The sequence below is a fragment of the Momordica charantia genome (genome assembly GCF_013281855.1).
Source record: "Momordica charantia cultivar OHB3-1 chromosome 4 unlocalized genomic scaffold, Mcharantia_2.0 BLBB01000004.1, whole genome shotgun sequence".
Lineage (NCBI taxonomy): Eukaryota > Viridiplantae > Streptophyta > Magnoliopsida > Cucurbitales > Cucurbitaceae > Momordica > Momordica charantia.
In genome coordinates this window covers 10,334,500-10,352,323 of record NW_028275162.1, presented here as the reverse complement: position 1 = coordinate 10,352,323, position 17,824 = coordinate 10,334,500, and the positions used below count along the sequence as shown (strand labels likewise).

General features: G+C 34.9%; 2 protein-coding genes across 2 annotated transcripts; one reads left to right on the top strand and one right to left on the bottom strand.

Moving 5' to 3' along the window:
• Window positions 1-851: 851 nt before the first annotated feature.
• On the bottom strand, window positions 852-5,706 carry LOC111024448 (uncharacterized). Its single transcript, XM_088122715.1, is given in 8 exon segments — window positions 852-1,218; window positions 1,312-1,531; window positions 3,860-4,078; window positions 4,194-4,220; window positions 4,222-4,293; window positions 5,047-5,199; window positions 5,374-5,416; window positions 5,502-5,706. Coding segments are annotated over 6 exon segments (933 nt in total). The 5' UTR covers window positions 5,175-5,199; window positions 5,374-5,416; window positions 5,502-5,706; the 3' UTR covers window positions 852-951.
• Window positions 5,707-15,997: 10,291 nt separating this feature from the next.
• LOC148211771 (uncharacterized) lies at window positions 15,998-16,624 on the top strand. The gene has a single exon (XM_088122914.1). It carries the CDS (start codon window positions 15,998-16,000, stop codon window positions 16,622-16,624), a length of 627 nt encoding a protein of 208 aa, XP_087979040.1.
• Window positions 16,625-17,824: the final 1,200 nt, after the last annotated feature.

The following is a 17,824-nucleotide window of genomic DNA, read 5'->3' as shown; positions in this document are numbered from 1 at the left end:
CATCTTTAGTGACATTTCGGTGGAGGGAGGAAGAGAAAGAAGAGAACTGAGGTATGCATTTGGGTTTCCACAAGATGAGGGAGAGAGAAAAAGATTAGGGTTTGCAAGGGAGGAGGGAATCAAGGGATTTCACAAATTAAAAATTTTCTTTTTTCGTGTGTGTTTATATATATATTTGTTTATTGAAAATATATCACCGTGGACTCCCTCCTAAACAGACTTCTATATTGCCAAAAGTGTAAATATTTGAGATCTTAGACACTTTTATATAAAAGGTTAAAAATAGGCTAATTGTGTACGGTGCTTAGCCTGAGTTTGATTGGATGGGAGGGATCTCCTTTTTATCGTTGGAGTGGTCGGTTCCAATCCTTAGAGCCCTCTATTAGATTACTGTGAAGCTCCCAAGGATGAGAATTATATTGGGAGTGGTGCAATCCAAGTTGAGGCTATCATGGAGGCTTGGTGGGAAAAGGGTTGGAAGAAGCTCTTATCTAATCTAAACCACTAAAAAGAAGGAAAAAAAAAACATGAGAAGCATAAAATCAACATGTAAAACTCTGACCCACAAGCTGACAAACTTAAAGATATTGAAATCTACTGATTACGAGATGTTCAACTATTACTAAGCCACCATAAAGTGATGAAAAAGTCATAGATGCTTTAATTGATTGTATAAGGTCCTTATATCTATAATAGCAAATGCTTGACCTCAGTTTAGTTAGGATTTTTGTTGGCAGTTGAAGGGCCAAACTAGCATATTTAGAAACGAGTTAAAGGGCAAAGGCAGAGTAAAAATTAGTGTCCCTTTTTTCCTTGTTAGGGGGAGGGGGAGGATAAAAAGCACGTGGATCTTCCAGAGAAGAAAGACTGGCTGGCATTAGGTAAAATATGTCATTCCAAATTACACAATCGAGTCAAATTCACAAGACTCCCAAAAATTAAGCATTTTACTTATTTAGAGCCAATGGCAAATGACAGTTTCGGCCGTGATTTGTTTTTACCCAACAGTTTCATCTGGTTAAGTTTCTGTTCCTCTTCTTCCTGTTTTTTCCTCTTAATAGCTTCTTCTTTTTGCCTTTGTAGCTCTTCTAGTTCCCTATATCTTTCCTCCTCTCTCTTCTGTCTCTCTAAAGCTTCCCTTCTCTGAGACTCTTCTACTCTCCTCCGGCTCTCCTCAACCATCCTTTCCAGCTCTTCCTTCTCTCTTCTACTTTGTTCCTACAAAACCAAAAAAATACCCCACATTTCTTAAACGTTACTCCCCAAACTGAATCGAACCGAACCACCATATTGATAGATAAATGTTCATACCTCTTTCCGTCTAGCCTCCATAAGGGCAGCTTCCTTTTCCTTCTCGAGTTGAGCTGTCACTTCTTCGTTCAGCCTTTTCCGTCCCTCCTCCAATTTGCGGTCTATGTCTTGCTTTATCTCCTCGGAGCTCAGGCTCTCTTCGACTTTCTTATGAATTGCCTCTTCCACTCTTTTTGCTGTTTCTTCTTCAAGCAATTTAGCATCTGCCTCCTGTTGTCGCCTGAGAGAAAGATGAGAATTTAAGAAAGCAGCTAACCACGTCTACCAAAAATGGCACCACCTGAAGCGTCCTCCAATTCAATCAACAATTAAATGACAACTGACTTTATCATGCCTCGGTCCGTTCTTTTTTCCTTTCCCGGTTTATATAAGCATATAATAAATTAACAAACTAACCTCCATGACGATAAGAGCACTAAAATATGCTTATCCTTTTAGGGCATACCTCTAACTCAATCCTGATCCATACAAAAGAGTTACAAAACTGGTGAACAGCATATTAACGATGCACCAAATTGATCATCAAATATAACAAGTCTATAGCAGTATCTTCCTCCAGAAAAGCCTGTGGAGAAGAATGTCAAGTAACCTGTCGCAGTTTTAAAACCGATCACTGGAAAAACTCAAATCCTTACGCTAGAATATTTGTTGAATGGGGAGTATATTAGTGTTTTTTCGTTTTTCTTATGTATAGAAGGAAAATCTTTTCCATGTAGCTCCAAAACATCAATAAAACGATGAAAAATGTCTGCCATTTTTGCGGTTAAGGCAAAGCTACGACCCTTAAACTAAAACAATAAGGCTTTCATGTAAAAAGAGGTTCCCTAGAGGCCTATCAACTCAAGCTAGTCAACAAATACTGTCTTCCTGAAGGTGTAACCTAACAAGTGTTGGACTGTACATATAATTCATATTAGATGTTAGCATGTGCATGATAACAGCAGACTGTTATGCACAACAACCTAACAATTGAATAAGCCACATATTACATTAGTTTATCATATTTTACAAACCCTTAAATTTAAATCAAACTATATAAATCAGTCAGTTAACCCAGTACGAAGGACACTATAAGCATCATTTCAGAACCAATTACGCACCAAGAACTATAAGGGCAGGCAAACATCAGAGATGGGATAAAAGATTCACATAGCAGAAGCTCATTATGGAGATAAAAAGGGCAGATTTCATAACATCAAACTATTAGACTCCTCCTCAGACTCCAAAAATGCATAACGATATTTCTTTGGTAAAGTTCTACATAAACAATTGAAAGAAAAATAAAATGGGTTCAGGTTAGCAAAACAAATACCTGCATCCCACTATTAGGTTTTACTTGAGTCATCTTATACTCTTAACTTGAATTAAGACGAAGGTGCCTTATAAAATAAATTAATAAAGCATCCTAATCCTTTCCCTTTATGGCCTAAACCAATTAAGCAATAAATGTTTTCAACCATATAAATGACAACCATGAGAATACAAGATTCACATATAGTGTGTTTACAGATATAGTTCTAGATCATCGATAGCACATTTATATCCCTCTCCCTCTCATTAACAATAGATACAATGAGAATTTTGCAATGTGAAAACTGAAAAGGAGATGGTCCTGCATAATAGGAAAAGTTACTTATTATATAACTCTGTAGCCATTTTCAATCATTTCCAAATTAATTTGCTGTGAAATTATAAAGAATTTCCACACACAAAATCATAGTGTTTCGAGATGCAATTCCAAATATATTGAATTGTCATCCACCTATAGGCTATAGTTTAATCAGAAGAAATCTGCACAAGCATAAGAACTGCACGTCCAGGTACACAAAAAAAGTTCTAGCAAACAGCACAAATGCAAAAATTTATGACAGTGTTTCTTGACCACATTCAACTAAACCTCAATTAGAGTTCTAGTGTTCCAAAATTCTACACTCCACAGCTGGAGTGCAGGACCCACCATTCCTTGTTGTTGACTTATCAAAAGAACCAGCATGAAAGAAGTTTCAACGGACATGGAGGTGTCTCGAAATAGAACTAATAGAATCACAATACATCTAAATGAGAAAAAAGAATCAAAACAAATGGGCACGACCCATATCCTTCCAGTAAAGAAAGAAGAACATTTAGACATTTTATGGAAAAAAAAATTAAATAGAAAACCATGTAAACAACTAGGTTATTGTCCTAACTCTATCCTTTCTAGCAAAAGACAAATCATTATTTTGAACATTTGTTAACAGATACCACAGATACTCGAACAAGAATTCACTTCATCATCCTAAAGTTAGTTAGTTACACGACACCATAATCTATAAACATTCCATCTACCATGGTTGAGAATTAGAAAGCCTGACTATGATTCTCATAATATCTTAGTTTTCTAAAGCGAAGTGTTCAAAAGGTTAATTCCCACAAAGAACTTAAACAAACTTCAAAATTCAACAAGTGAAAAGATGTTCCAAATGGTATATTGTATGATCCTGTAGATGAACCCAGGACAATTGAGAGGCAGAAAAAAGAACATAAAATCAGTGAGCCAGTAATATACCTTTTTCTCTCTTCCTCTTCCTTTTTCAATTTTTCACTGGTACTTTTTTGCTCAATGGATCCAAGGCTTGAACTAGAAGATCTATGAATCGGAGATGATGAGGAACTTCGTCGTCTCTGCTTCCTGTAATTTCTTGAACTTGGAGAACGACTTCTATGGCGTCTTGGTGTTCTTGAACGACTTCTATTACGTCTTGGGGAAATTGAGCGGCTTTTTCTTCTATATAATAAATAAGAACTATTGAGCAGGAGATAAAGACTTCACACTATAATATTATACAGAGGTATAAATATCAAGCTAGCCTACCACTTAGCACAGTACAGTTACCTCATACATTGTTAAGAATAAACCTTGTGAGCTCCTCTTTTATCACATCACATGAAGAAGCAAAGTCACAATCGAGCAATGACAGGACACCCATCAGCAACCATAACCTGGTCACTTCCCATGTAATAGGAAGAATTGCCTTATTTCTCAATTTTCTTACGAAGATCATGTCTATTCTGTTTGCTTCTCACAACATTTTAAAGCCTTTTCCTGAAGACTTCTTAAATTTTCTCCCCCACTCACCATTCTCAAACAAATGAGAAACCATGTTTCTCAGAAATTAGATAGCATCGAGAGTTACTTGACGAATATGCCACTAAAATCAAGAATTTTATATAAAAATCAAAATGGTAAAGCACAAGTACAAGACTAATAATGGATAAACAATAGAAGAATCATGAAGTTCAGGAAGACATGGCTCACTGAAGAAGAACATCAAGCAAAGTTAACTCAGACAATTGATACATAGTGACCCATTTTTGTAATCGAACAATAAAACAAACATGAAAAAGCAATTAAACACATGAACAACAAAAATGCACATACTGTTTCTTGTCAACCCACTACAATAATAATAAATAAACTTTCAAATAGAATAATCAAAGTCCTTACCTCATCATAGAACAAATTCAAGAGAAAAGTAAATTTACAGCTACACTTGAAAAGCTTCATATCAGAAAGAAAAAGGAGGGGGGGCAATTTTCAGCAAAGAGGTGCACGGCGCATGCAGAAATCCCGATGTTAGTGAAATTCAAACCGTGTCAGACATGTTTGTCGTCAAAACCTTTTTTATAATTCTTTGGAAATTGTTCAAGTGATTAAATGAAATTAAATAGAACTAGAGATATAAACGGGATCACCTGCTATAAGAATACGGTGAACGGCTCCTGTCTCTTCGACTTCTCCTGGAATACCTATGCCCTAGGGGAGATGGTGAAAGCCTCCGCCTATACGAAGGTGATCGAGATCGTGATAAATCCCGAGGCATCTTGTATCAAGAACAAATCTTCACTCTGTAAAGAAATTACTTTCGTTAGTATTAACATAATTTGTACAGCAAGCGGTCGATAAACAGCAAACAAATGGATTCGAGGAGTCAACTTCTTGTTTGATTTCACATAAATGAACAGATGAACGAGCAACCAAACAAGAAATCAAAAGATTCAACGAATAATAAAAGGTCGAACCGGACGCTGGATTCAGGAAGCAGTCCACAAAGCAGCAAAAACCCTAATATAAAGAGAGGAGTAACATAAAGAGGAATTGAAACCCTAATTAGAAGCAGAAAGAGGATGGGGCATGGAAGTTGATGTACCAAGAATGGAAGCAAATGGATTTGCAATTCCAGATTTAGGAGAAGGACCGAGGTTTGAATCTGGTTGAAGCTCTCCTCTGATGGATTCAGGAGAAGAGCAGACGCGCCTTGTTTCGCTCCTTTGTCTCTCCCCCTTCGATTGCGATGCCAAAGCTGGAACAACCAAACTTCAACTTCACCCCTTTGTCCGGTTGCACACCTTAATTCCTTTTCGCCCTAAAATTCTTCTCCTCCATTATTTATTATTTTTCATTTTTATTTTTCATTTTTCATTTTTCATTTTTGCGTTGACAAATACATTTCATTAACCTGTTTAATTAAACATTTAGGTTGACCCTCCCATAATTCATTTTGGATTTACAACCCATTTTGAAAAAACATAATCTATCACCCCACTCTTCCTTATTTATTAATAATTTCATAATTTTTAAATGTAAAATTACCGTAGTATCCTCATGTTTCAAAATCTAACATCTCCCTCCACAAATCTCTTTACAAATCTTTATTCCCTCCACAAATTTGTCACAATAATTAATTCCCTCCACAAATTTCTCACAATAATTAATTCCAACCCTAAAAAATCTAACTTTTAAAAAAAATATCTAACTCAAATAGTAAATTAAAAGTTTAATATGGAAAAAATAAAAAAAACGTACATAATTACATAATTTGGGCGAATTTAATTACAAAAAATTTGGGACAATATTGCATTAAATGCTCAAGATTTAATTGATAACAATAGGGTCAAGAGGAGAGAAAAAGAGAGAAAATGCAAAAAAAAAATCTGGAAATTGGGATCCCAGACCGGGATGGGAGGATCCCGGTCTGGGATTGAACCATCCCGGACTGGGATTGCAGAATCCCGGGCCAGGTTACTATTCAGTCCAGGATTATGCGATCCCGGTCCGGGATGGTTCAATCCCGGACCAAGATCCTTCTAACCCGGACCGGGATCCTCCCATCCCGGTCCGAGATCCCAAATTCCAGATTTTTTTTTGTGTGTTTTCTCCCTCTTAATTCCAGTTTCTTTTAGCCCTTATTGTCAATTAAATCTCGGGCATTTAATGCAATTTTTGCACGACATTTATGAAACCTTAATTTTTTTTTTTGTAATTAATTCGGAACAAATCTTATGCATTTATTCTTGGATCATGCAAATCTTTTTTTTTGTAATTAATTCCGAACAAATCTTATGCATTTATTCTTGGATCATGCAAATCTTTTTTTCACCTTAAAAAAAATGCTAAGGGTTGAGAGAAGAGATTGGTGGATAAATTTACTTAAAATAAACAAGGATATTTTGGTAATTTTACAAAGACAAAAAGTGGGAAGGGGTTACAAATTAGAACAGTAGGGGTCACAAATTAGTTTTTTTTTAAAAGGGATCAAAAATCCAGATGAGTTATATAATGGGGCTAGAAACCCCAATTTCCCAACGTTTATACCCGTTTCCTTTTAGAAAATAGAAAGGAAAGAATAGGAACAAAAATTTTCATTTCTGCCCACTGGGACAGTCTCGATTGGTTAAGACACCTGTTAGAGATGATTTCTCAACTCACACGTGGCAGATAACAATTGGACCATGAAAGCTACACGTGGCTTGCGACGCTATGCTTCAAGTTTCATCACCTCGACCTTATCTTCTATGATCGAACCGACCTCATTGGTAGCCAAGCCGACCAGACTTACTTGAAATCCTATTCCCATTTATTGGTTGAACTGATTTGTCTTACCTCGATTCAGCCACAATCTCTGACAGACTCCACGACATCACGCCGCATTTCATGGCAACCTTAAAGAGTCGTTGAAGCCTTGTCAACAACATGGTCGAGAATCTTACCTATAAATAGAACCCACTTGCTCCGTTTAAAGTACGCGAAAACTAAATTATCTTTCGAGTTTAGTTCGGCCAAATACTGACTTTAGCATCGAAGTGTGTTCTGTTTTGCAGGTCACTAGCCCAGTCCGTTTCTAGCTCGTCCTTTGAGTCACTTTTAGTACCGAGTCGAGATTCGCAATGTTGGTCAATTTCCTGATCAAACAACACTCATCGTCAACAAAAGTAGATTGAGTTTGAATCCACACTCTCATGTGTTTTACTCAAAAAGAAAAAAAATCAATTAGTGGACTTTTCTTTCTCTCATTCTTCTCTGCAACCATGTGAATCTCATTCTCATTTTTTTGTTATTCTTTTCAATAATTACTTTATAATTTTTACTATTTATTTACCTCGTGTATTAACAAAACTTATAATTTTTAATTAATTGTTTTACAATTTTATTATTTCTTTATTTATTTATATTACTAATAAAATATATTTTCTTCTTAAAGAAATTATACCATTTTTATTAGTTGATGTTATTTATTATAAAATATTTTACAAATCTTTATTTAATTTATTAGTTATTAATTTTACTCAGTTATTATTATTCAACATTGTTGAAATGGAGTTCATTATTATTAAATATTATAACTATTTTCACTACAATAAATAATAGTATTTAGTATTTATAGCATGTAATTATAACATTTTTAATAAATACGCTATAAAAAAAGGTGGGAGACAAATTTTAGGCACCTAAATTAAAAAAAAAAAATTGGAAAGCCTTATTTATGTTATGAAATTTTCCATCGTTCTCCCTCTTCTATTTTCCCTCCTTTCTCACAGTCCCCTGTCGTTGGTTGTGTTCTCCCTCTTCGATCACACAATCTCCCTCTCGCTAGTCGAATACCTAATTTCTTCTCTCGTTCGTCATTTTCCCTCCCCAATGTGTTTTTCCCTCTATCAAGTCAATCAATCGATCTCCCTCTTAGGCAGTTAAAAACCTAATTTCTCCTTTCTCCCTCCCCGGGCTTTTTCGAAATCGTCTCCCGTCTCGCTAGTCGCCTGCTTTGATCGATATCCCTCTATGCTTCTTTTCCTATCAATTTCTCCTAATTTCTCTCTTCCAATCTCTATGTTTTCCCTCTCTATCACCGCAATATAGCGTCTACCTCGGTGTATCTCTTCTAATCTTCTCTTCTGTAAGTTTTTTTTTTCCTTTCTTACAAATATCTATAACTACATCAGTTTGATTTTTTTCCCTTTTTAATCGAGGCATGTGGAACTCTCTTGAACCTTTTTTTTTAGTTTGGTGTGGGTTGTTTTGGGTCTCAAAGACTGAAATCTGTCGGTTGAAAGTTCGTTCTTATTTTGTGTGGGTTGTTCCTCTACTGTGTTATTTTTTTCTCCATTATCACTATTTAATATTTGGTAATGATACTTAGTGATTACCAAAACTTGCTGCACTGATCCTCCACGCTTTCTTGATTTTGCGGCCAAGATTGGCGGGGAGAAAGAGAGATTGAGGTGAAAAAATATAAAGAATTGAGAGATTTAAGAAAAGTCAATCTGCAGTTTTTGGTGTAACTGTATTTAAAATTACAAAGAAAAAAAAATTAAGGTTTGATAGACAGTACCCTAACATTTAAATATAGGGGAGAAGAAAAAACTCTACCAGGAAAGTTTTGAATATGAGAGAATAATGAAAATTTACATGTACGGCTACTATTTGTTTGGAAGACTTTTGCTTCACTACGACAAATTATGGTGGTATTGAGAAAACTTTGCATGTTATGCTATAATTACATGTTTTATTTTATGGACAGGTTCCTAGTGGTATTGGGAATTATTTACTTCTAAGGTCTATTGATCTTAGTGAGAATTTGTTTTTTAGGAGTCTGCTTGAGACTATGCTAAAACTTGATTTGTGTGGTAATATGATTTTAAGTAGGAATTTGTTCAAAGGAAACATTCCACAGTGGATACAAGAAATGAAGAGCCTTGAAACTCTTAGACTTCTCTAGGAACAATTTTGTTGGCCACATTCCAATTACAATGAGGAATCTTCAATATCTTCAAATTACTTTACTAGTAGTTTTCTAAAGTTTTTGACGAAATGCTAAAGCCTTTTGGCTATAGATTTCAATCATAATTCAATCACGGGTAATCTTCCAGCTATTGGAAATGGTAGTCGAGCTTCAGTTTCTTAACGTGTCTAGGAGTTCTTTTGTTGGTACCATTCCATCAACTATTGGAGATCTGAACGCTTTGAGCATTCTTGATTTGAGTAGAAATCGGCTGAATGAGAGAATTCCTGAGGCAATTGGAGGAGTGGTGGCTCTAATGGAGCTGGACATAGATGAAGATTTTCTATGGGGTGGAATTCCTACTTCAATCGGGAACTTTTTTTCCTTGCAACTTAGTAAGCTTTTGTTCTTTTTTTTCCTGTATACTTTTGATGGTTTAAATGTTCATATGCATTTCCAGAGTGTATCATAAACTAGTTTCTTGATTTTTTTAAATTTTTTTTAAAGCTTATTGATATGTTTTAAAAACCATTTATGGCATTGCAATTTGGAGAGAGTATAAGTAACAAGGTGTTTGCTTAATATATCTACTTGTTTAAGAACCATCAAAATTTATAATATTTAATAATATTGATACTCACCCATTCACCCATTCGCCCATTCACTTCATAACAGAAGAAAACTCTCACAAAAGCCCTACTATATGCTTTCTAAGCAATGGCCCATGCAACATTCAATTCACAATAATCCAGCATGCTTCCACAACATAAACAACATGCTAACAACAAAACAATATGTCAATATACTTTCACAATATAGCAATTCTCACAACAACTCAGTATGCTTTTGTGAACACAACAATACAATAATATAACTATCAATAATCCACCAACACGCCAACAATTGTCAAAATAGCCAGGACACGACAAAATCACAATATATCCCTTTTATGAATTCAACTAGCCAAAGCACATCGTTAATCTCATAACAGCCAAATAAGACTATATTCGATGTCCACGTATACTAAAATAAGAGTCAGCATATTTTCCCAATAGTCATTATCAATAGCAACATTTTTAAAGCAATATCAACTTCTAGCAATCATGCAAACAAGATTAATAGGCACACAAGTAAACACCCAATTCAAAGCAACATACGACAAACAATCCCCTCAAGTAAGAAGTTACTTACAAACAAAGGTCCTAACATGCTACTAAACTCGCCGAAGGATTCCCTAAACCAAAGGCAACCAAACTTGGGTTAGAAAGTTACTAAAACCACTTTAATTGAATCAAAATCCATTGTAAGTGAGTTGTTATCTATTAACTCACACTAAAACATCTTGGGTTAGGAGTGGGTCGACACCTAGGGGGTTTGGCTCTCAAAACTGAGTTCGAATGGTCTTAGGCTTGCCGGTCCGATGCCGAAAAGTGATGGGTAACGCCAATGTGAGTTCGAGTAAGGGTGGGTATCACAAATTAAGGTTCGTTTGGGTTTGAGTCAATGCCAAAATGTGTCGGAATGAAGAAACGTCACAAATCTTGGCCGCTGCCACCACTACTGTCAGATTTCTACGAGGATGCACCACTGTTGGACTGCTCGAACGCAACACGTCGACGTCAAGGTCATGGTCGCTAGATCCGCAGAGAATGCCGTCGAAGATGCCGCGGGACGCTGGAGTTGCGGTGAAATAGTGCAAAAGCCGCTGGGAAGAAGCACCAATGAAGGGAAATCACGAACGGGGTTGCTGTTGGGTTTGGGCTCGAGCCCTTGCTACTCCAGTGGGGACGTCGTTACCGCTAAAACACTGGTTCGCTGTCGTTGCTATTAGTGATTGGGTCGCTGGGGGTAATGCCAGCGGGGGGGAGGGGGTGCGGTTGAGTGAAGAACAAAAGATATGGCAGCTAGGACAAGAATGGGTTGAGGAAGAAAACACAAAGTGGAGGCTAGAGTTTTCTTTTGTTTGTTTTCTTCTTTTTTTTTTTTCATTTTCTTTTCTTTTCTAAACAAAAATAATAAAGCAAAATAAAAATAATAAAGGAAAATAAAAGGCTAATGACCTTAAATAAGAGGATAAATTCTAATCCCTTTGCTAAAAGAAATCCAACTCTTACAAGGATTTGGGAAGGATTAACTTAATTTTGAAATCCAATAATAAAATTCAAATGGAAAATTAAATTTCAAAATTCTTGGAATAAGATTTAATTACAAAGATCTCTTCAAGAATTCGAAAACTTAATTTATCTTAATCCAACGAAATTAAACTTAATTCTAATTTACCCAAAATTAGGACTCCAAATTAGAGAATCCAAGGATTTAAATTATCAGCTTAGGGGAAAAACCGAAGGCACAATTTAAATCTTAAAATATAAATAACCCGAAAACTCACGGCGTAACAGACTACCAATCTTACAAAACTTTCGTCCTCGAAAGTGGACTGATCGCACAACTTTGAACACTGATGCGTTACATTAAAAGTGGTCAATTATGTGATAATTATTAACAATTAATGTTTTATTTACTAAGTCAAAAAAATTTGCATCAATATCCACAATCTTCGTGATTTTTTTCTAAAATATCCATCGACATCGATATGTCTGTAAAATCGAGACATCAACATTTTCACCAACATCAACATTTCAAATCTTGGAGAAAAGAGATGTGAAAGGTGTGGAGCCCACTTGAAGAAAGAGAAGAGAGATAGAGAGAAATAAAGTACGGAGTTCAATAGTATTTTGGGACAGTAGAATAGTAAATTGACTATTTAATTTTTCTTCCCAACTTCATCCAACCACACTCCTCACAAGTCCTTGCCCCAAACACCTCCAAACTGTGTTCTGATAGTGAGGTGAGTTCTCTTGTAGAATCTCATACTTTAGGCTTCACTTAGGGTGGTCTCTAAATATTTTGTTCTCGAAGTGAACACTCTCACGGGAGCTCCTACTTTAGGTTTCACATAGAGTGGTTTCTAAGTGTTTAAGTTTCCATGAGAGCTCTCTCTTGGGAGCCTATCTTTTGGGCTTTACTTAGAGATGTCTTTAAGTATTTCAATGTCGAAGTAAGCTCATATAGGACAACTCATCCTTTATGCTTCAGTTTGCATGAATCCAAAGTATTTCGATAGCGAGTTAGCTCTCTCGTAAGAGCTCTTCCTTTGAGTTTCACTACGGATGATCCCTAAGTGTGTTTCAAGGGAAAAGTGAGATCCCATTGAAGATTATCGTTTGAGATTCATTATGGGTGGTCCTTACGTGTTATGATGCTAAAGTGAGCTCTCTCGTGAGAGCTCGCCCTTTGAGCTTCACTTAAGTGATCCCTAATGGGAAGTTTGGGGAGCAGGATCGGCATCTGTAGCCTAGAAATTTTAAGCCTGGGTTAATTTAAGAGTGTTGTAATGCTTGGAATTCGAAAGCCTGCATTTGGAGTGAAGGAATGTGTAAGATGGGATTAGGTAATGACACAACCCACCCCGAAATACCTACTAATTCCATAACAGGCCGCGCCGACCATGGACCTCACTAGCTGAAAAATCTATAGTCGAGTTTCTTTCTAAACCTTTAAACTAACTTTTACATAACATCTATTCTTACACCCTGTATAAATACACTATTAAGCCCGTAACTAAACTTCTACGGTACGTGCTAAATGTACCTACAAATGATATGTAATTTCTCAACGACTCTAGGTGGCAGAAGCTAGTCCACTATCTCTCTGAGACTCAGATACAACCTCCTGGGGGAAAACAAAAGATAAAAGTGAGCTGGAAAGCTCAGCCAGTGGTAAGTTAATACGAAAAATGATATTGTAAAACTCTTTTCCATAAGCAATCGAAGTTTCGAAGTTGTGCAAAACAAACTTCATAATAATAAACCTTTTTATGTAAATTTCATAAAACTTGAGCAACTAAAAAAAATTAGTAAACCTTCTCGTAATAAACTTGTAGCAACAACACTTTCTAAATATATTTGTAAAACATTCTCTTGAAAAACAATGCTAGTAAAACAATTTCTAAAACCACTTTCTAAATATAGATAAAATATCCTCTTTCCACATAAAACAGATTAAGAAAATTCAACACCACACTTCTAGGCACATTTTATTCTAGTCTACTGGCGTAGAGTAATCTTAATATGCACAGAATAATAATTCTAATTTTGATTTACTGACATAGAGTAATCTTAATATGCACAACAAAATAATTCTCTCAATACACAAAGTCAAATGGTCCCAAAGACTTTCTATTTCTAGGTATACTATAGAAACACATTCATATATCATAGGAGTAATCACTTGGATACAATAACATGGTTGTTTGAAAACTTCTTTATGCATAAAAGATTCTCAAATCTCATAAATTGTTCTAAACTTCTTGTTTTCTACTTTCTAATAGCTTTTTTTTTTAATCTCAAATCACTTCTAAAATATTTCTTTCTAACCATTCTAAAATTGTTTATTTCTAAACAAGATTTCATAAAATTCTATTTTCCAAAACATTTCTAAACTCTAACCTTTCATGAAATTCTAAAACCATTTTTGAAACATTTCTTTCTAAATAAGCTTTCGTATAAGTTTCTCCAATGTTTCCTGAAATATTTCTTTATGAAGACGGCATACATTTCTTTTAAAAATGTAAAACATTTCTAATTCATAGTAAGAGTTACCCTCATAAAATTTCTTAAAATCTTCCTTTATACAACACTTGATAAACTTGGAACATTATTGTAAAATCATAACACATTTCTCTAAATTCTAAACATTTCTCAAATCTCAACACAACTAGAGTTATTTCATTCTTAGCAGAAATAGTAAAACATACGTAATATATGATTTCATAAAATTCTATAATAATAAATGTCCAAAAACATTTGATAAAGCAACCACTCAGATATCCTTATTGAAATCGGGCCGTAAACTTCGATTGTACACCATTCCAACTTCTACTTTCCCTGGAAAGATAATCCAATACGGAATCAATTCATACTTAATCCAACATACATTCAACTCATACTTAATTCTGCCAAAGCGAGCATAGCTCAGTGATAATTAACATATATATCCAACCAAGAGATTGTGAGTTCGATTCTCCACCCCCACATGTTGTACTAAAAAAAAAAACTCACACTTAATTCTATCATAAGTCTAATTCCAACATATACCATTTTTAACTTCAAAATAAAAACGCCAAACCGAGCATCGCTCAAGTGGTAAAATGATTGTTGGGAAATTTACTTACCAATTTGTCAGTGAAAAACATAATCAACCACAATAATAAGAGATATAGAGAAAAGCATAGAAACGACACAACAATTTATACTGGTTCACCCCAACTATGGGCTATATTTAGTCTTCCGCGACAACGAGTTCTACAATTCATATTGGGAAAATACAATGAGCCTCACAAACGCTCTACAAAGCTTTCTCTAGATGCTACAACAATGCCCATCTAGCTTCTAGCACTATGACAATAATTACTTAGGAATACAAAATGAAAAACCTCACTAACCTTAAGAGAACGGGCTGTCGACAATGCTCTACAAACCGTGCCAACACTACCTACTGCTACACCCACTTTTTTGCACCAACACAAAAATCCACTCCATGGCGAAAACTCATATATATGTACAAAAGATTAGGGCAAACATAAAGGAGAGTTAAGTTTTGGGCTTTTCAGGTTTTATGGCCCAATAACTTTTAATAGTTATTTTTGTCTCCTCCGAACAAAGATCAATGGGTAAATGTACAAAAAATAATAATAATAATAAATATACATTGCAACATTTTTCTAAACTCAAGCCAATATGAGTTTAGCTCAACATTAAGACCCCTGACTCGAGGGAGTTACAATCTTCCATCTTTATCATTGTTGTACTAGAAAAAATTTTGATTTGAACGAATTTGTTTTGAGTCAAAATTGATTAATTTTAAGTTTAGGAATAAAAATGAATTATTTTTTAAAAGGAAATAAATCATTAATGAGAGGTAGGAGAATCAAATAATGAGATTTTTTTTTTGAAGTAAGCAATGAGAAAAATACATTTTACCAATAATGGAAGGTGATGGAGATTAATTGAAAATACAATTTTGGTATTTGGATTTGATGATATTGAAGTCCGTGAGAAACCCACATTGATTGGATGAGAAATAAATTCATATTTATATCAAAACTTTAAAAGTTGACGTGGATGAAAATGTATAGATTATTATGATTTTTTAAATTAAATAGATGCCCACTAACCCTTGCTTAGTGTTCAATCTTGAGGTGTCTCATAATCCATGCTCCATATGTCCTCTATGTGTTTTTTATTCATAACCCCATATGTTCTATTATCCATGCACCATGTGTGGAAACCCTAATGCCCCATATGTCTCAATTTTAGACATTATTAGTGTCATGTAAATCACACCACATGCTTATCCATGGCCTATAAATAAGGTCAATGTGGTGCTCATAGTTAGTGAAAATTAGTGAGAAATTAGTGGTGAGAAATTAGTGAGAAAATTGGTGGGAAATGCCATTTTGAATTTTGAATTGTTTTGTTTATTTTATTTCCCCGACGTTGCCTCGTTTCGTTCCTCACTTTTACAACACGTTATCAGCACGAGCCTTTGTCATTTCCCTTGTTGAAGGTAGGTTCCGAAGTGTCACCATGACAAATTTGACCAAATTAGAATTTGCCGCTCTTGATATCAATGACAATAATTATTTGTCATGGGTACTAGATGCTGAAATCCATCTTGATGCCATGAACCTGGGAGAAACCATCAAAGAAAGAAATACAACCACAAGTCAGAAAAAGGCAAAAGCCATGATTTTCCTTCGTCAACATCTTCACGAGAGGTTGAAAATGGAGTATCTGACAATAAAAGACCCCCTTGCCTTGTGGCAAAATTTGAAAGAAAGATATGATCATCAAAAAATAGTTATTCTTCCTAAAGCTCGTTATGAATGGATGCATTTGAGGCTCCCAGACTTCAAATCAGTAAGTGATTATAATTCTGCACTATTCAAAATCAGTTCCAAATTAAAGTTATGTGGAGAAAAAATTACTGATAGTGATATGCTAGAAAAAACATACTCAACCTTTCATGTCTCAAATATACTCTTGCAACAACAATATCGAGAGAAATGTTTTAAGAAATATTTTGAGCTCATATCTTGCCTTCTAGTTACTGAGCAAAATAATGAGCTATTGATGAAAAATCATGAATCTCGACCAACGGGAGCAACGCCATTCCAAGAGGCGAATGTTGTAAATTTCAATAATTGTGGTTGAGGTCGAGGTCGAGGTCGTGGTCGAGGGCGTGACCGTGGCAGATGAAGAAATAATTTTTCATTTCATGGTGGGCGTTATAATCGTCCAAATTTTAAAAGAACCACAAGAAATGTTGATCATAAAGGAAAAGTTCCACAAGATCAGAATTCCAGAAGTGTTGAAAATAAGTGCTTCCGATGCGGTATGACTGGGCATTGGACACATATTTGTCGTACATCGAAACAGTTAGTGGATCTTTATCAAGCTTCCTTGAAAGAAAAAGGAAATAATGTGGAAGCAAATCTTGCCTACCAGGATGGTGATATATTTGACGCTGCCAATATTACAAGTTTGGATATGGCTGACTTTCTTGAATCTCCTGGAGAACAAATTGGCACATTGAGCACAATGGATGGAACAGTAAGTGCTTCTTTTGATTTTGAGAATATCCAGAACTAATGTTTTTTTTATATATCTTTTATGTATGTTTTGTATTTCAAGTTTTTTTTTCTTCTTCTTCCTTCTTCTTATTGTAATTATTTTGTTTAATGAAGAAGCAGAGACAGTTTTCATATATTGGATGACTCGAAAATGTGCAATGGTGATCTATATCTGGCAGACAGTGCAACAACGCACACAATACTGAAAAGTAGATAATATTTTTCTAAATTGACAATGCTGAAAGCAAAAGTCAATATTATATCAGGTTCTGCAAACTTGATTGAAGGTTTTGGAAAAGCAGACATAATTTTGCCTAGAGAAACAAAATTTACAATTGACAATGCATTGTTCTCTAGTCAATCAAAGAGAAATCTACTGAGTTTTAAAGATATACGTTGCAATGGTTATCATATTGAGATTGATAACAAGAATAATATAGAATATCTCTATATTATATCTATTGTCTCACATAACAAACGTATATTTGAAAAGTTGCCTGCTTTATCTTCTGGATTATATTATACTCATATACGAGTAATGGAAACATATGCAACTATGAATTTGAAGTTCATAAATTCAGATATATTTACCATTTGGCATGACCGATTAGGTCATCCTCGGTCCATAATGATGAGAAGAATCATTGAAAATTCACATGGACATCCATTAAAGAATCAAAAGATTCTTCAATCTAATAAATTATCATGTGATGCTTGCTCTCAAGGCAAATTGATCATTAGACCATCACCATTTAAAGTAGGGACTGAATCACCTACATTT

Coding starts and splice junctions, on each gene's coding strand:
- LOC148211771 (XM_088122914.1), top strand. CDS start 15,998: ATGACAAATTTGACCAAATTAGAATTTGCCGCTCTTGATATCAATGAC.